Source organism: Cynocephalus volans, chromosome 6 (assembly GCF_027409185.1).
Source record: "Cynocephalus volans isolate mCynVol1 chromosome 6, mCynVol1.pri, whole genome shotgun sequence".
NCBI lineage: Eukaryota > Metazoa > Chordata > Mammalia > Dermoptera > Cynocephalidae > Cynocephalus > Cynocephalus volans.
Window position 1 is genome coordinate 1673563 of NC_084465.1, and position 19966 is coordinate 1693528.

Consider the following 19966-nt stretch of genomic DNA (forward strand, 5'->3'; position numbering starts at 1 on the left):
CTTGGGGAATAGCGTTTGTAGCATGTTAGGATATCAGAGTTGACCAATTTGGGGGGGGTAAATTTTATTTCAGTTTCCTGTCATTGCCAATTTTCACTCTCTCAAGAATAAATTTGTGCAGGAACCCAAAAGTCATTCAGTCCATGGGATTTCCCTATCATTATTCAAACCTCCTCTAAAAGCTGCTGGGACGATCTGGCAGCTACCGTCATAAGTGCCTTTACAACATTTCCACGACATGTGGGTACATGTGGTATACACATATATAAACACATCAGGTATCGTGTAAACTCTTTCCCCCATATCTAGGTACTTCTTATCTTGTCCAGTCTTATCTCTACTAGAAGAAGCTGGCGTTGGCGCCATCCTGTCAATCTTATTAAGACATTGACCTAGTGGTATGTTAGTCGCTAGTGGACAATACTTTCCAAGTTCAAGTGGTTATACTCACCAAGTTTCCCAATCCCTAGATTTTGTTGTTCCAAAAAAAATAAAATAAAATCTCCAAAAGAAAAGCAAAGTCTCCATGCCTTCGCTGCCCCCCTGAGCCACACCCGCTGGTGGGAGCCGTTTCCTCCCGGAGGCCAGATGTCTACAGGAAGTGGTGTGACACGGGGGCAGCTGGGGGAACAGGACCAGAGGGGACGCTATGACCGCTGACAATCTGGGCTGGTCCCACTTCCCACCGAGGGTCATGCCTCAAAAGTTCCTGAAAACAAGGGAGAGAGGGATGTCACAGTAAGCAGGGGGCAGTATCCTAGGATCAAAATTAAGAATTCGTGCATCAAGCATATTCCGCCTTGACAGATCACAGCTGCCTTCGATCCCGTGCTGTGTCTGGTTTTAACGTTAGTCAAATTGCATTGCCTGTGTTGCAAGGCACATGTTTTTGTCAGTGGGTCTCCATTTGTACATTTCTCCCCAGTCCTTCTTTATCTGCACTTTGTCTCTTACTCTCCTTTTAAAACTAAATTCCAGAAATCTTGAGGATTTAACCATTTATTGACTACAAAATTGTTTTTTGAATGGTGGCCTAATGCTTAACATTCATTTTATATTTATTTAGTATGTTGCCAAATATGTCTGTTAGTTAAAGGCAAACACTATATGAAATTTTGCAGAGGAGCACCGAACCTTGGTTTTTGAACTTTACGTAAGAAAACACCAGAATATCTAAACTCTACCCAGTGAGAACTTGGTGCCAGTTCCTCACACACCCTATTTTTATGTTTCTTTTGCTGAAGGAAGGGAGGAGAGAAAGGAACAACTCCATTAAAAAGAACATTCAGAAGTGTTGGCACAGTGTCCCCAGAGAACACGGGGATGACCTTGGAGCTTGAGCAGGCGTGTAGCGTGCTCTGTGCGAGCAGTGTGGCCTGTTCTCCCAGCAGACGGAGATGTGTGGGAACCTAACACTGTGTTCTTGGGGTCACTTGCAGATGACCACTCCAGGATCCTGCTGAAATCAGAGAACAGCCACAGCAACTCGGACTACATCAACGCCAGCCCCATCGTAAGTACGTCACCTGCAGCGAGGGTTGGCTCTGGACCTTTTCTCAGGTAGCATGAATGTGGCCAAATCACATGAGGAGGTTCTCAGTGGAGAGCAAGTCTCTGCCCTGCTCTGGGTCATGAGCTGGGACTAGTATCAACAGGTGACTGGTCCTAACCAGGTGACTGGTGTCAACAGGTGAGTAGTCTCATCCAGGTGGTGGTTCTCAATAGGTAACTGGTCTCAACCAGGTGACTGGTCCCACCCAGGGGACTGGTCTCAATAGGTGACTTGTCTCAACCAGGTGACTGATCATAACCAGGTGACTGGTCCCAACCAGGTGACTGGTCTCAGCAGGTGTACTGGGCTGGCTCTGGGTGCGCCTGGGCTCTGGCCAGGCAGGGCTGTCCATGAGCAGAGTGGACTCGGTGCTCGTACTGGGCAACAGGTCCAGTGACTTACAGGACATCCAGCAACAGCGACTTGACAATTTATTGCCTAGAGCCCATGACTTTTAAAATCCGTAGTCTGTGGCACCTCTGTCCTAGAGCTTCCTATTCCCTATTTATACAGGGGAGATGGAAAAGCCAGACCCAGACCTGCCTGTTTTTTGAACATCTGATGACACTGAGGCAGGTTCAGAAGGGTAGGTTTGCTGCCTTTCGGTTTTGCAGCGGGGGGTCCTTCCTTTTAAGAGCGAGAGCACGAGTAGCAGCTCCGGAGCGGCATGTTAGAGGGTGGTGGAAGTGGGCAGCGTTTCTGCAGATGGCCGTGCGGCACTTCTCACACACCATGCCGAGAGCGACCCCTGTCACTGCAGGGGTCCCTGATTTCTGGAGGGTTCCTCCAGCCCACACGGCTCTCCCACTAGCACCGCTTTAATTATGGGCGCAACCTGGATACTCTTCCTGTCTTGAACCTTGGGGGAAGCAGAGGCCCAAAAAGGGTACAGTCGCAGACGACCAAGGGTGGACAAAGAAGGAAAGTGGTCAAGGGGCTCAAACGTCAGATTTCGGTGCAGCCAGACTTGCCATCCGAAGTCAGGTTAGAGTGATTGTCAGTCAGAAGACAGTGAATGTAACTGTCCAAAGACAAGACTTTCTTTAGAGACCACGGTGAGTGGCATTTTAAACCGACGACGGAGAGAGGTGGAGATTTAATTGGATTTATGAGGGATGTAGTGGTGTTGTAGTGTTCTCCCTTTAAGCAGTGTCTCTCAATTTCAGCCTTCAGGGAAGTACCAGGGCATCTCACCTTGATTCCAAATTTGCGTTCAATCCAGTGTAGTGACTGGCAGGCAAGGCTGTTCTAGCAAGATCTCTGCTAACATGGCGGGCTGCGTGAGAGAGAGCAGGTCATCTCAGGCCACGAAACCCGCCCTGCGCTGTCCTGCACGCTTTTACTCCTGTATGGGAAGCTTCAGGTGAGAACCCGGGCCCGTCCAGTCACCTGCCGCAGCCCCTGATGGAAGACCGTTCTCCTGGTGCTGCCTCCTTAGTTGGGTGTAGCCACTGGACGGATAGCACCTGTTGTCCCAACTCCAACGTTCCGAGGCCACCCCCATCTCCTGATGCTGCATAGCACGCAGTGAACTTGCCTGGCATTGAAATGTGTATCTAAAGTGCAGAGCTGGTCGAGCACACTCTGCCTACACCCCCGAGCCCAGACTTCAGCCTGTGCGTTCATTTTTGGAAGGAGTAACTTCCTCCCGCAGAGGCAGGCTTCAAGACTGGTCCCGTCTGCGTCTCACACATCTCAGCTGGAGCCATTCTGTTATCTGTCTCAGTAAAGTGGGTGTGTTTAGTATTTTTCTGCCAATCCTAATTCAAAAATATTAAGCCAAAGCCTCGTGGGTCTGCCGGTCTCTGCTTTTGCGAGGAGGCCGTCATTCCTGGTGCAGTAAGGCTTGTAAGTGCTGGAGCTGCTCTCTACACGAGGGCCGGAGTGCCGGCAACTCGCGTCTGCCTGGAGAAGAAGGACGCTGTTTTCTTCCTGTTGAGGTCCCTTCTCCCTGGGGTGAACCCAGTGACGAGGCCAGGATGAGAATAAAACCTTTATTTCCAAGTCTGAAGGATGGGAGTCCAGCACTGTGGCCGTGCCCCGCTGTCCCCCATGTTCGGGACTCCAGCCCGCAGATGCCTGAGCTAGGTCAGGTTGCTCCAGTCTCAACGTGGGCAGCCACACGCGGTGCAGAGCTGCGTCACGCGAGGAACTGCTGGCAGCTTTGCCCTCACACGGCACGGGGGCGCAGGGTGAATTCCTGCACATCTGTGCAGCCCCGTCTCTCTTCTCTCAGCAGAAATGCATAACGACCTCCCAGGCCTCACCGGGCAGGGATGTGGGTCAGAGGCAATGCCTGGATAGAAAGTAATTTTATGGTACTTTAAAATTTTTTCCTTTATTTCATACCACAATTCTTTTTTTTCAAATACGGGTTGTAGGAATGAACTAAAAGAAATCCATAGTGCATCTTCTTTCTGAAATAACTGAAGGCACAATGACAGTGACCTTCCCAGCAGCAGCAGAATGAAAAGCTCACAATTACAGAACAAGCAGACCCCGGCTGTGCAGAAGAAAACGATGATAATTACACCTGTCATGCTCGCCCTTGGTCCTCATTAAATCTCAGGGAAGTCGTCCCGCAGCAAACAACATGCAATCTTTGCTTTTACATCAGAGGTCATGAAAGTAAATGGGAATTCTGTTTTTCCGCGTAGAGGGTCTGAGCGAGAAGCCCATCAGCTACATTTAAAATCTGAGCTTGGTTTATCACCGAGGACACCAGACCGAGGAATGTCGGTAACGGGACAGTTTGCTCAAACACGGTGGACACATCTGCAGTTCCCAGAGACATTTAAAAATAGCCTTAGTTCTTCATTCCGCTGTTTGTTACGGAGGAAAAGTTGTTTAAAGTTTCAATTCAGAATGCATTTAGCTAATTTGAGTAGAACAGAGTGCGCCCTCAGAAGCAGAAGAGGGTGGGACGTCCCGAATGGCACAGGAAACGGCCAGGTGTGGGGAGCCCGTTCTTGGTTCTCAGAAAATATTTACAACCAAACATCTGCGTGTATAATTATGGTTTATATTCAATATTCTACCTAAATGAATCTTAACTCATAAGAATAAAATATGAAAATAATTCAAGTCCATAAGTCAGTCTCCTCCACTGATTACCAAAGCTACAAGTTTCCCAATCGATTCCCATATTAAGACCTGGTATCTGGAAAAGCAACTTGACAACGTAGGCCTGATAATTGTTTGCTTCTAAGAAAGCGTTCTACGAAATTTGCTCACGTGTTAGAAGAAGCAGATGTCGGGTGGGCAGGTAGGAATTCCCACAGGTGACGTGCACGCTCACTGTCTGTGCAAGGTCTCAGAGTAAAGGGCATGGCCGGATCTTCCCTGAGACTCTTCAGTCAAAGCCGTTGAAGGCCGGGGTTTGTTTGGGACAGAAACTCTCTCTCCTTTCACCTGCCCTACGGGTGGTCCCTTGGTCACCATCACTCTGCTGGAACTCTTCAAGGCTGCAGGACGTGGGTGGTCTTGATATGCCGAATACTTTATTTTTAAAATCATTTTGGTTTGGAATATCGGTGAAATTATTGCTAAGTTTTTTAACACAGATGAGAGTTCCAAAGATAAAACCAGTCACTCATGCTTATTTAATAACTGTCATCCCGTAGCTTAAGGCAAATCACTAGACTGTTTTTTAAATTGTGCATTTAGAAGTACAGAGGAATACACCTTACTTGCATCCTGTTTCATCTGATGTCTTTCTAAGAACCCATCTATCAAGGGATAACACATTCAACAAAAGCGAATGGTTTTTCTTTTTCTGGAAAACACACACACAGTAAAAGCAATATTATACTATTAATTGTACTCGGGCCCTGCTGCCCTCTTACCATCAATTTTCTTGAAATCATTTGGAATGAGTCACTTTGAATTGTCTGTGATACTGGCTTGCCTGGGAAGGCACGTCACTGCAGAAGCCCCACTAGGGGAGAAACTGTTCAATCTGTTCACGCGCCCCAGCCACTCAGCACCTGTGCTCATCGAAGAGTGCCGCCTCCTTACGCAGCTCACCCAGGAGAAGGCAGGCTTGTTCTGGCAGGACTCAGGGCCTGACAGCGTGGCGCTTCACTTGGTACGTTATAGGCTTTCACTGATAGTTTTAGGATTACCACCAAAACACTAAGATACGCACACATGTGCACAGATGCGTCTGCACACAGATATGCCCACAGAACTCCTGAGCTCAAGAGCACTTGGAGACCGTCTTGTACAACCTCCCCGCTCCCCGACCAGCCCCATTTTACAGATACTGAGACTGAGGCCAGCGACGTTAACTGACACTTTCCACAGTCACTCAGTTCATGTATGGGAACGTAACATCACCCAAATAAGAAGTATATGACAAAGAAATGGAAAGTAACAAGAAAGCAGGAGGGGAGGTTAAGCTCAAAGACGAGAAGCAGCCGTCGCCACTGGGGAAGCCACGCCCACCACGGGCAGGTTGTCCGCCACGTGCTCTCACTAGAGAAAGCGGTTAGTGGAAACTCTCGACTTCCTGCACGTACACACATCCTGCCTTGGGCATCTTAAATGCAGTCAGACTTCTGCTTGTTTAGTTAAATATCTGCTTTGCTTTTTATTCAAAGACTGCATAAGCCATGACAAGGCTTTCTGTTGCCTTACATTTGCACCCGCACAAAATGCTTCTGCCCAGAATCGTCTTCTGTTCAGCAGGATGTGCGTGGGATGAAATAATTGTAACTGTCTCGTGCATCATTGTTACATGGATGACACCTCTCACTGCTCTGACCACGGTGCTGTTGGTCGCCTTCTGGCGGGAGGTGGAGGAAGAGCAGGTGCCACTCGCCGCTGAGTGCGCGCAGGTTGTCCTGCCCCACCCGCGGCCTTCTCTGCCTCTGTCTTGGGCGGTTGAGCCAGTGATGGGCTTCAGGAATCTAAAACACCATAACGATGAAGATCTATCACAAAAGTTGCCTTATTTACCCTCCCAGAGCCCTGTCCAGATTTTTAGTCACATATTTCTCATTTTGAAAGCAACTAAATGTGCTAGTTTGAACATACTAATGATTTCAAAATGTCTTGCTGTCTAAATTGCTTTGGGCACAAAAGCACGTTTGAGAGGGAGGTAGGATTTGCCTTTTTATGCATAACTATTTGCAGTGAAGAGACAGGGGTCTCCATAAATAGCTGTCACCCCCAACAAATGCATATTTCAAAAAAATCAAAGCTCCTTATTTCCGCTAAGCATTTTTCTACTGAAACATTTTAATTGGGGCTTTCAGTGAGAGTAACATAATTTTACCTGTATTGTGTGTGTTGTGGTGAATTTCAAAACGAGGTCCGGTTTTAATTGCGAGTGACTAAATTAGATGCACAAAAAGCCTTTCCCCTGCTCCCCCAGCCCCCAGCGAGCGTCATGTTATTGTCATTAGAATAATTTGCATCTGTTCCTTTATGCGCTTTCCTCTCTTATGGTGCATGTAATTATGATGTGTACGCGGTGCCTTCTTTCGTGGTGACGGCGTCATCCTGGAAGTGCTAGTGCTGATGGCCGAACAAGATCCACTGGTTCCCAGTGCAAGAGAACAAGCCTCCCAAGGCTCTTCCTCAGACACATGCAAAGCGCTGGTACTTACCCCTGATGCCCTCATACGTTGGCTTAGAATTACTTTCTCATTTTTCACTGTGTTGAGTAAATCTTTCATCAAACCCTGAAATCAAAGGAGCAAATTCCAGTTCTAGGCATGGAAGAGAGAAGGGCCGCGCACATCTGGTGAGGCAGCAGCCGTCTGGCCGCAGGTGGGATTTGGAGCAGAGCCAGTCAGGGGCTCGGGGATGCAGCCATGACCTGCTTCCAGGATATCCAGGGGTTGCCACTTGGGGGACAGAGCGCAATCCATCCAACAGTCCTCACCAAGTGCTTTGACCCTCTTTGCTTCTCCAGGCTTGGTTCGCACGTTCTTTTTTCCCTGCTTCGTCAGTTTTTGAGTTGAGTGTGGTAATTAAGGTCCTCTTAGCCAGACTTCTCCTGCTGGAGCTAGCAGAATAGTTTGGACACGTCAGCTGGCCAGAAAGCCCGCTGCTGCGTCCGTCTTTGTTGCGGGTCCTTGTCCGGTAGGTGGAAATTGAACAGGACGAGCTCCTGCAAGGCTGGGCCCACATCTCCCGTGAGGTGCCTGCACCCTGGGCTCGGAGCCCCGACCCACCCCAGGATAACAGGCTCTCCTAAGCCCCCTTTTTAGGATAAGCAAAAGCAGGGCCCCATGTGAGACCAGTTAACTCTTTCCAGGAAGGAGGATGTAGTTGGTTCTTCCAGGACGCTGGTGAGTTTGTCTGTGGGGTTGGAAGGACGGTGCCCCCACTCAGCTAGTAGCTGGGGCTCGACCTCTCCCATCCCAGCCCACAGCTCTGACGAGTGGGCTCGTTGTCCTGAACACGGCTCGTAGCCTGGGGTAGACTCGGGGTCGTCCACACTGGCACCGTGGCTGGGCTGCTCCCGTATCACTCACCTCCGGAAAACAGTGCCCGGCGCTGGGGCTGCACGGCCTGCTGAGCGTGTGGCACGCCTGCGAGTGGGCACTGGGTTGTCACCTGGCCTCGTGGGGCTGCCACTCTTTGCTTCTGTGGATGCTGCTCGGAGAACCCCAATCTGAGGGGTGGAAGAGCACTTCAGACGTGGCCGCGCTCGGTGCCCCGCCCGCCCGTGGTCCAGCGCTGGTTGGAATCACCGAAGGGCCGCGGGGACAGCCTGGGGCTTTCTCGTCCCAGCAGGAGCTCTGTGTCATGAGGCACTCCGCGTGGTCGCCCCACCTTAGCCCAGGCTTGCCTTCCTGCGCCCCGACTTTGTAGCTAATCCTTGTTCTGCTCATCTTCTACCTGCAGATGGATCACGACCCCAGGAACCCCGCGTATATTGCCACTCAAGGACCCCTTCCTGCGACCGTGGCTGACTTCTGGCAGGTGAATCCTTTTAAATTAAACTTTTTTTGGAAAATAAGATCTTAGTAAATTGGTCATGAAAGCGCCTTGAGTTCCATTAAGCCAGTTCTAACTCATTTTCACGTGTTCGTCAAATGTTACTTGACTTCACAATTCACTCGAGGGGTCTTCAAAACATCCGTGGGCGGATTCGTATTATCTTTTAATTCTGTTTTTCCACAAACTTTGTGAAGTAGTCTACTATATGAATCCTTTAGTTTTTTTTAATTGTCAATCTTTTTTTCTAAAACTTGAGTATAAAAAATCTTTCATACTTTTGTTTGGGTTGACTCTCTCCCTTTGAGAGATTTAAGGCTTTTAAGATCTTGACCTTTTCAGCCACTTTACAATTTCGTTTTAGAAATTATAAGGAAATGAAATTAACAAATGTTTAAATTTATATTATGTGCCTTTTATCTACCCTTTTAGTCTTACAAAGGTAAAAAATGGTGCTCAAATTATAGTTTGTCTTCTTGGTGGATCCTCTATAATGTATTTCAAGGGCCAGGATGGTCCCTTTTCATTCAGTGTCACCCTGGACCCCTCAGACCGAGGCTTAGATATTGAGAACTAATGTTAACATTAGCTAATCAGGAGAAAACTAGGAGGGCAAACAGACTTCCCCTTTTGTGTGTTCCTCACTGTCCCCTCCCCAGTCACCAACCATGAGGCAAAGCTTGCACAAGAGCAGATCTGGCAGGTGGCGCCGTGGTCACCTGCAGCCACACCCTCTCGTGCAGCGTCAGTGATGAACTCCTGCCACACGTGGGGCTCTCCACGCGTCCAGAGCCTGCACAGAGACTCCCCGGGGGAGGGAAGTGTTGAGGACAAAGGCAGGGAGGAGCAGCGCCCCTCGGTGCAGTGAGACGCAGGAGAGCGAGCACCGTCAGAGGCAGGAGCGCGAGGAGCCAGGCCAGGGCAGCTGTTCATCTGCAGGCTGAGCTGTCCCAATCACTAGAGGCCATACCTTTTTGCGACTTAGTGATTCGTAAGAGTAAACAGACTGACTGGCTAAAGGTCAATAAATTCACTGGCATTCCAGACTTTTTCTATTCCCTTCTGCAACTGTCCAGTCAGCTCTCTTCTGACTCGGTCCACCCAAAGGGAGGAAATATTCCTCTCTCTACCCCTGAGGATGGTCTCTGCAGGGGTTTTCTGGAAAAGCCCAGAAGGGATTGCAGTATTGATGGAGGGCCGGCAAGGTGCCCTTGTCACGTAAGCAAGTTAATGCGTGGGTATCATCATCCCATCTATGGCCAAGGTCGGTGAGCATCCGGGGGACTCCATGACTCCCCTGAGCCAGCAAGGATGAGACGTGCTGACGTGACCAGCCACTGCTTCTATTTGTCTGTGTCCTCGGGCTATTGCAAAAATAAAGCTAAACTGATCTCTGTGTTCTGCTCTTGAAACTTATAATCATGGCTTAGAACCATGAACCTTTGGCCTTAGAATGTTTTTGAGGACCCCCAGTCCCACCACCCAAGGGATGCTGGAGTTTTCTCACCTTATACCTGCAGAGAGACGTCCGGCCCAGGTGAGAACACCTCCTGGCTTGGGGAGTTTGACACCCTCAGGCCATATCATCTGGGGACAGACTTCTGTGGTAGCAAGTTCTTCCTTCTGTCATGCAAAACGGTCTTCTTGAAGAGCAAACCCATCAGTCCTGGCTCTGCTCTTGGCATTGAACCCGAGGGTCTGTCTGGTGCTGCCCACGGCCCTGCAGCTCAACTCAACTTCTTACGCTCGGGGAAGGGGACAGAGAACACTCTGGACTGTAGAGTGGAACAAGGAGCAGCACCACGGAAAGCTACGTGAGGTGGTTTCCATCTACCTTAACCACCATCCAACACCTGCCTCTTTACGTGTGGCGCTCAGTGCCCCTAGAGCTGCCTTCTCCCTCTCACCAGCCGCAAGCCCAGCACTTGTCACACACAAGGCTTCTCTTGCCGGCAGAATCACAGCTTCCGGAGTGCGTGCTGCCACTTAGCAATGTAATTGCTCACACCCGCTGTCCCATGTAAGTCCTGTGTTAGGGTTTGACCTGCTGACATACACCTTTGCGGTCCGTGAGACTCGGGGATCATAACCTGCCCAAGTTCGTGTGATAGTCGCAGGTGCAGGAGACAAGCTGTTTTGTCAGTCTTCACAACTCATGGGGCAGTTTGGAGTTTATGGAGGAGCACAGATTCTTGAAATGGAAACAAAACATCTCTAAGTGAAACAAGTCAAGAAAAACTTTAAAGTAAGATGAAGCACGAGACGACGTGAGGCGCCTCAGTCAGCACTTGTCAGATGCTCTGGGAGGCGCAAGTGTCCTTCAGAACGGTGACAGCCCTTCCATGGCGAGAAGAGTTCGCGCCAGCACGCTCGCCCGCCTGGCATGTTGCCGTGCCCGTGAGCGCAGCAGGGCCTCCGAGAGGTCCTGCGCTGAGGGCGCTCCTGTGACGTCGTTCCATCCCAACTCCTTTGGCCACAATGCCGCTGTTTGGCCATTTTGGGGACACTACTTTTATGTGGAACACAGCTGGGAAATGCTCCCACCAGCGCAGGAAGAGCACACAGAGCCAGACTGAAGAGGTTTGCCCCTAGCACAGTCGTGTCTAATGGGTCGGCGGCTGCTAAATCACGTATCTTAGGATGTTGGCTTCTATCAAGCAAAGCTCTTGGCTAAATAATTCCCATGAGTCCCGGGATCAACATTCTTAAAAATCCAAAGTTAAGGTTACCTTTGCCGTCTTTAGCTTAGCAGAACATGTGAAGAACCGGCACTGTCTTTAAAACTCCTCAGAGAGGGCATTGTCCAAAGCCTGGGAAGTGTGGAGGTGCTTTTCAGAATCACACTTGATTTGACGCTGGGAGATGTCCGTGGCAGGGACGGGGGGCCGAGTGGGAGCGTCTGTTAGTTCACGGCTTGGGTCATCATCTCGATTTTCGACCTGGAGCTTCTGAGTACTGGTCTGAGGCACCTGCCTGGGGCGGATGAGCAGGTGTTGCTTTCTGCCCATGAGCAAATTCCGGTGAGAAAGGCGAGATGGGAAAGCGGCTGCCTCCGTTTCCTGCGGCCGCCGTACCCAAGTGCTGCCGACTGGGCACTTGCTTGAGATCGCAGGCGCTTGTTCCCTGTCTCGGTTCAGGAGGCAGAAGTCCAAGATCAGGGTGCACGCGGGTGGTTCCATCCGGAGCTTCTGGGAGGGCCCACCCAGGCCTCCCTCCCAGCCTCTGGAGTCTGCCGCCAGTCCTTGGTGCTCTGGGTCTGGAGGACGCATCCCTCTGTCTCTGCCTGCGGGCCTCCTTCCCGCTGCATGTCTGTTTGTGGGTCCACGTCTCCCTCCTCTCTGTGAAGACACCAGCCACTGAACTTGGAGTCCGTTTTGACCGGTACAGCCTCGTTGCAGCTTGAGCACATCCCATTTCCAAACAAGGCCACACTCACAAGTTCCGGTGGGCGTGGATTTCGGAGGGGACACTCTTCTACTCAGAACAATGGCTAAAGGAAAAGGACCTTACTGAGCAGCTAATTGGCACCATTGTGCCAGGACTGGTGACCATCGCAGAGTCGGGAGAGGGGGCACCGGGACTGGGGCCCCATGGGGGAGGGGAAGGCAGTGGGAGTGCCGGGGTCTCCAGCACAGAGAGCGGCCCGCCAGGCCCATCCAGTCCTCCAACGAGGGGGGCTGCACACAGGATCGAAGGCGGCTCCTCGGGTCTTTCCGTAAACGTGGGGCACCCGGGACACTCTATCCCATGGCGCTGGTGCTCAGCAGCTCCGGCCCTGCCCCCTCACCGCGCTGCAGAACCTCCTGCAGAACCTCCTGCACCTCCACCTCCTCCTGCCTGGGCAAGCCCAGCACAGGCGCCTCCATCTACACTGCGGCCTCGACAAACCAGGATATTCGGTCAACAGCGGGGGGACCGCCACTGTCCTTCCTTAGTAAACCACCCGTTACCTAGAGGTTAGCATTCTTTCCCTAAGCACACATGATGCGCTGTAAAAATCTGATCTCCAAAAATCTGATTTATATAAAAATCCTAAAAATAAAAGTATTATTTAAAGGAAGATAAACCTCAAATTAATACCCTGCTGCTGAGTGTGCTCTAAACCATTCACATGAATACCTAGTCCTTACCCCACCTCAGGGGGATCTGGGTAAGTCTGCGTTAAGGTTCAGAAATCAGCTTTACTAGAAAGGGGTGGACTGGTTTAGAAGTAAGAAATATATACATATATGTATATCTAAATTACCCAGTCAGGGAAGGTCACTTTTTAAGTGTGAAACAGTCTCAAGCTGCATTATTTGAAGTCACGTCCAGATCTTAGAGTGAAATGTTTCTGCTCTCTTCTACTTTGGTCAGACCATGCCTGGATTATTGCATTTGGTTCTGGGGTATAATGTCAAAAAGGCGGTGACATTTGATAAGCAAAGCAAAAGCAAACCGGGGACACCAGTGGCAGCAGCTAGGAACGGTGACAGTGTTGAAAGTCACAGAAGCAAACACTGACATGTGGAAGGAAGACAGCAAATTGGGATGTCAAGTGGGACACGTCATCTCCAGCACGAGGGCTCCCTCCCGTCCTGCCACGGCCACGGTCAGCCTCACATGTCACACGAGGAACTTGCGCCTTTCCAGGAAGAGTCCAACGTGGGGTACCCCAGCCTCTGACACCCCACAGGCTTGGCGCTCTGCTGGTGTCTACGAGCTGTTCGGGGAGACTGAACATCCGGGAGGAGGGGAGTAAAAGAAAAGTCCCTTGTCCCCTGTTCTGATCCTTGCAGCTCAGAGCACACGTATGTCACATGGTCTTTCCGTGGAAGATACGTTTTAATCTGTCAGGATGCCCCTCACCTGCCACGTGAGGTCGCTTCGAATGAAAAGCAGACACGCACCAGTGCGAAGACGGACATTTAGGGCGTGTTAACATCAGGAAAGGAGGAGAGGAAAGTGGCGTTTATTGAGCTCTTACTGTATGCTAGACCCGGGGGCAGGCACTTCACATGTGTGAGCTCGATTGACCAGACTAATGACTCCACGATGAGCCTCCTGTGACCACACTTCTGTGAGGTCCCGAAGTCGTCAGATCCACAGAGACTGAAAGTACAACGATGGTCCCCGGGGGACGGGACAGGGGTGGAGAGTTGGCGTTAGTGGGGACGGAGCTTCAGTTTGGGGAGATGAGAAGTTTCTGGAGATGACGGTGGTGATGGCCGCAGTCAGTGTGAATGTGCTTGATGCCACTGGGCTGTGCACTGAAGACAGTAAACCGTATGTTATGTATATGCTACTGTAGTTTATACTTATCTATTTACCATTTATACTTATAAATTGTAACTTATGAATTGTGCATAAATATAACCTACATATAACATATATGCATATATAAATATATATACATACAACATATATAATAAAAATTTTAAATTTATACTTTATATACGTTATGTGTGTTCTGCTACGATTTGTTGATACCTACATGTACACACACACACACACGCCTCGAGCCTGACTACCTGGGGGACGCTGAGTTTCAGGGCGTCTGAATGACCCGCCCAGGTCCACACAGCTCCTGGAGGCAGAGCGCGTGTCAAACCCAGCTCAGTATGACTCAAAAGTGTTGTTGGTTTTTTTACTATATCACACTCCTTAAAAGTGAAGAAGCCACAGTGATGGGGAAGGTGTTGTTCACGAATACGTCTCTGTAAACAGAAAAGAAAAAAAAAGACATCTTGCCGTGGGGACCGCCAGCATTTACAGAGTAAACACATGGGTCGTGACGAAGTCATTGCTTTGTGCTTGCTCCCGAGGCACAGAACGAAGGGTGCCTCCTCCAAGCATGTGAGATGAATTGAAGGCTACAGAGGGGCGAGGGCCTCTCCAGGTGCACAGTCTTCTCGCCGGGAAGTGAGGGTCTGCAGCTTGGTGGGATGGCACGCGGAGGGTGCGTGCGGGCAGCTCTGGTGGAGCAGAGCCTCTGCAGGGGCAGCTGGGGAGTCGAGGACTTGCTGTGGGTGGCAGGGGCCAGGGGCTGGTCGTGGAGGAGTGTGGCAGATCCTCATCTCTTCCCGTAGCAGGGTCCCTAATCCCTGTGGCCTCCTCCCGCCATCCCTCCCTTGGCCTGGTCACTGCGTCCTCCTCCTGTTCTGAGGAGCCACGTCAACTGAAGGCAGCTGGCATCTGTGCTCCCTCCTCCCGCACTACAGAAAGAGCCGGCAGACTCACGCGCTCTTCTCCCGCGGGAGCTTCTGCGTCACCACCAAACACGGGGTGCGCGTGGGAGACATTGCCCACTGCTCTCCAAACCAGGAACCCAGGCAGCGCGGTCTGCCGAGTTAAGTGTGCGGTGAGGGCTTGCAGATGTGAGACTTAAAGCCAGGGCACTTGAACTCCCAGCACCAGGAGCAGAAGCACCTTGGCCCCAGGAATTGGGGCAGGTGTCCTTCCCCACTTCACACAGGCGTGGCTAGGCCAAGAGGAGAGCTCTTGAGTCCCCAGCCCTGCCCGCCCTGTTTGACAAAGAGGTGCACTTTTAGGACCACGTTGGATGCCGAGCCCGCTCCTGGCTGGCAAGCCGCGACATCAGCCCAGAGAAGCACGAAGTCCTCACCCAGTCAGAGGTGTTCACTCTTCGTGCTGTTATCAGTGCTGTACCAGGAAGGACCCTCCTGTCGGTTCCTAGTTTCCACCTTCCACAGGATTCAGTGATGGAGTCTCAGCTGGGAGACAGGCAATTTCTTCTTTCCCAAACTGACAGGCTCAACTGAAGCCTTTATTATGAGCACCCTTTGATCACGGACCACTGAGCTAAGTACTGCAGGGGACCCAAAGGACAGAGACGGTTTTCCCTCCACGTACTCACTGCCCAGGAGGGCGGCAGCTAGGACCTAGTGATCTCAGGGCAAGGTGGCACCAGTGCAGCTCTGGGCCAGGCAGGGGCAGCGCTGGCCATGGCAGCCTGGGTGCCACAGCGCACCCCACCTCCGGCAGGCTGCCTCAGTCAGCCAGAGAGGACTGCCTGTGGGCACCAAGAACCAGACCTTGGAGCATCCGGAGAAGACCGCAGCGTGGCCCCAGCAGAGCTGATGGTCCGACACCACCTGAGTTAAGAAAATTTTAATCCCGCAAGGAAGGGGTCTGCTCTGCTGGAGCTGTTCTAGGCTCTCGGGCACTCCTGAATCTCCATCCAGCACAGGCCCAGCTTCCTACAGTCTCGTCTTCCTCACCAGGTCAGGTCAGGGGTCACGATGCCTGGCTTGGATACGCACTTACCTAAAGTGGCACGATTCCAAGGGTACAGAATGCCCCCATGCCAAATCTCTTCAGCTCTTTAGTGCTTGTAAGGAGTCACTAAGTCCTTTATCTCCTCTGGATAATGAACAACTGGAGAGAGAAATATTCAGAGGCTTTACTGATTCCAGAGTGCTGAGAAATTACGGGAGGTAAGCAGAGGGAAATTTCCTTTGCAACCCTGTTAACTTACAGACTGCCTCATTGTGAAGCACAATGATCAAATTCAAGGGAGACACAGGAATCGAGGACAGTTCATTTCTTAGGAAAAAACCTGACTTTTTCATTTCCATGATTTGTATGTACTTTACCCACATGCCCTACATTTTCCAGGACATTTTATTTCAAACGTGTAGTCTTGCTGGATTTTCTGTACATAAATTCACAAGCCTTTAAAGGTGAAAAAAAAACTTTTGTCAGGTTACCTTACCTAAATTTGCATTAGAAAACCTTGACCTCTGAAGCTGTGTCTGTGATGATGCTTGGGGCTCATTTACACCATGGAGGGACCGGGTCCCCTTGACAGACGCACGAGAAAATGCAAGATTAAGATGTGGGTAAAACATGCACGCCCTGCATTTCTTTTTAACTGATTTGCATGTGTCACAGCTGAAAACATCCTGACTGTTCTGCTTTTAGGTGCACATTGGTTCCCTTGTCCTCCTCCCCTCCCCCCCACTCCCCTCCCTGTCATCTCTTGCTTCACAAGTGGATCTCATGATTGACGTCAGCTTCTGATCTTGAAAAGAAAAATGGCAGCCTGAATCAGCTTCTGATCTTGAAAAGAAAAATGGCAGCCTGAAACTGACACTTCTGTCTCAGGAGCCAATGTGCATACTTAGTTTAAACCATGAGCACAGGCCGAAGACACAGAGATGCTAAGTGACAGCACCCCTCGAGCCCACCATAAATACACCCATTGCTGTGCCGGACGGCTGGATAAAAAAGAAGCCTCGTGCACAGGTGTATGCTGGCTATGGGAACCCCTAGAAGACGTGGTCGTTACACCACGCCACATCAAATGTGCTTGACAAACAAGCAGGCTGTTAGATCTTTCCACAGGAACTCTCACTTGATTTTCAAAGAAATGGTAAGTTTTCTTATGTAGAGGCCCAGGCCAAAATATTGCTGGTGGGGAAAACTTGCAGAGGTTGTTGCTGCCGGTGATGAACTCTCAGGTGGTAGCTGTGGCTCTGTGGGCACAGGTGTCTGCCCTGACAGCTTCAAAGGTGAATTGGCCCCCGACGTGCCCTGCAGGCATCAGAACTAGTCAGCACTGCAAATGCACCTGGCTCTACTATCTCTAACTGGATCTCATGCTGACATATTTGTGATTCTAAGACTGTCCTCTGGGCAGGGTAAGAGCAGGACTTGGGGTCTCCCCTGCAAAAGGTGTCACAGACTGTTTTTTTCTTCCATAATCTATTTCAGACCTCGTGGTTATAGCTTATTGACATTATGAGCTCATACGAGTGTTCCTAAGTCTCAGTAATTGCCTCCTTATCTTTCTAAATTCAGTCAACATCTTCTTTTGGTTTAACGTTACTACCCCTGTTCATCCTATGAAAAGAAGTTTACAACAGAAATGAATTTGCAGTCAGGATTACGGGGGATGCTTAACCTACTCTGAAGAAAAAGTTGTATTCACATAACAGCTGCTCCAGCATGCATACAAACAGTTAATATGCTTATTTGAAAAAAAAAAAAATGCTTTTCTGTACATTTAAGCAGATCCTGGGAGGATGTGTGCCATGCAAGCCTCTGATAGCATTTTCTTTGAGTCATCTTTTTTTACATAAGTATTCAAGTGGTCTCTTTTTAAAATGTGTTGTTTTCAACTAAGCATCAGCTGTAATAAATCACTCTGCTAGAGGCCTTGGAGGGTACAAGCGGCAGGCAGACTAGGCTGTAGTCTTTAAGGAGACAAGAGTCTGGTAGAAGAAAGATGTGAGGACACAGATAAGACTGATGAAGGCAGGACCGGAGGCATCACGAGAGATCTAGGGGAGGAAGGAGACGTTTTCCTCCTGGAGGACCCAGGATGCTGTAGAGGAAACGGCCTGGGCCTTTCCCTAGTTCACGTCAATCAACTTTCCTTAGCGGGGCATCAAAAGAGTTTTATTTAAATTGTGTCTATTTAAAATGTACGATATAATGCTTTGATATACGAGGGTACTTCAGAGAGTTAGTGGACGATGGGAGTAAAAGATAATGCAAATCCTCCCGTGAACGTTCGGAAGGGCCCTCGTACGTATGCGCAGTGCCGTGGTCACTAAAGGCCACGAGTTAGCATGTCCCGCTCCTCCCACAGCCACCTTTTTAACTTGTGATGATAATGCCTAACGTGCTCTCTCGGCAATGCCAAGTAGACACTAACATTGTTCCCAAGTACAGTTCCCCTGCTGGGCATCTGGGACTGCTAGTTTGTACCCCCTGACCAGCATCTCGCTCTGGTTCCAGGATTCAACTCTTAGATTCCACACGTAAGTGAGAGCGTGCAGTTTTCCTCTTGTTCTCTCTGGATTATTTCACTTAACACAATGTTCTCCAGATCCATTCACATTGTCACAGATGCCAGGATTTCCATTTTCTAAGGCTGAGCAGCATCCCGCCGTGTGTCCACACCGCGTTTTCTTTATCCACTCATCCACTGCTGGCACAGGTGGATCCGTCCCTCGGCTGCGAGGGGCCCCACAGTGGACGTGGGCCACAGGTGTCTCTTACAGGTGCTGTTTTGTCTCCTCGGGTGTATACCCAGAAGCGAGACTGCTGGATCACAGGGTGGCTCTGCTTTTAGTCTTTCTGAGGAAGCTCCATTCTGCTCTCAGAGTGGCAGTGTCAGTCCACATCCCACCTGCTGCGCTCGGGGCTCCTCTCCTCCACACCTTTGCCAACACTTACTCTCTCTTGTCTTTTTGATAATAGCCGTTCGAGCAGGTGGTGATAGAATGAGGTGTCATCTCACTGTGGTTTTGATGTGCATTTCCCTGCTGGTTCGTGGTGTGGAGCACCTTTCCATATACCTGTTGACCGTTTGTACGTCTTCTTTGGAAAAATGTCTATTCAGGCCCTTTGCCCATTTTTCAGTTGGTTTATTATTTTTTTGCTTGCTAGTTAAATATTTAATACTCAAAAAGGACTCTGAATGAAGAGACCTTATGTGTCTTTCCATCTGCTTTAACTACCTTTACTACAAAACTTGGACAGAGCTGACATTTTTCAGCACTTACGGGTGATTTGATGGATGGATTGGGGGTAATGTATCAATGGGTGTATTAGTTTGCTAGGGCTGCGGTAGCAAAGTCCCACAAACTGGGTGGCTTAAAGCAACAGGAATATGTCATCACAGTTCTGGAGGCTGGAAGTTCAAAATCAAGGTGTGGGCAGGGCCATGCTCTCTCCGAAGTCTCCAGGAAAGGTCCTTCCTGGCTCTCCCAGCTACTGGTGTCCCTGGTGGTGGCCGCATCACTCCGGCCTCTGCCACGTGGCTCCTCCTCCGTGTCTGTGACTTCACGCGGTGCTTCGCCCTCAGAAGGACACTGGTCAAGTCAGACTTCACTTTAACTCAATCGCATTGCAAGGATTCTATTTCCTGACAAGGTCATATTCACAGGTACCAGGGGTTAGGACTTCAGCACAACTCTGGGGGAGGACACAGTTTAAGCCATAACAGTAGTCAGTAAACTTACCCCATTGGATCAGATAACAGCCAAAACATGCATTTCGTGTCACTTGGGTCAACTGTCTGAGTTAGTTCACTTTCATTTTTCCACTTGCTCGCTGCTCAATAACTGCAGGAGATCCCATTCCAAGTTACCCTGGCTGTAGCTGTCATCCAGGTGTCCCGGACCATGTGACCATTGAATGAATTAAGATGGGATGGGTTTCCAGGGATTGGCGGCCAGCAGGTTTTAGCCGCAGTGTCTGGTGCTGGCTGAGAACCCCTGGGCTGACTGTTGTACTCGTGCAGCACACAGCCCGGGGCAAGCGGCAGTGAGAAGCACCCGACGTAGCCATCACGCCCTCGCCCACCAGCCACGTGGCGTCACGATGTCCACAGCACCCCAGCCTCTGAGGTGGGCTTCCAGGCGTGCTGCTGCTGCATCTGGGGAGAAGCTCACGGGAAGGGGGTTTCAAATTCTTCTCCAAAGCGCAGCACCAGTAGTTTACACTTGGGGT

The 19966-nt window shown here is 50.2% G+C and overlaps 1 protein-coding gene across 3 annotated transcripts in view; it reads left to right on the top strand.

Moving 5' to 3' along the window:
- The window catches only part of PTPRN2 (protein tyrosine phosphatase receptor type N2), a 906619-nt gene that overhangs the window by 850883 nt on the left and 35770 nt on the right, over positions 1–19966 (top strand). For all 3 annotated transcript variants that reach the window (XM_063099753.1, XM_063099755.1, XM_063099754.1), the window contains 2 exons: positions 1440–1513; positions 8411–8488. In XM_063099753.1, coding sequence (XP_062955823.1) covers positions 1440–1513; positions 8411–8488 — 152 coding nt within the window. The remainder of the gene's footprint in view (positions 1–1439; positions 1514–8410; positions 8489–19966) is intronic.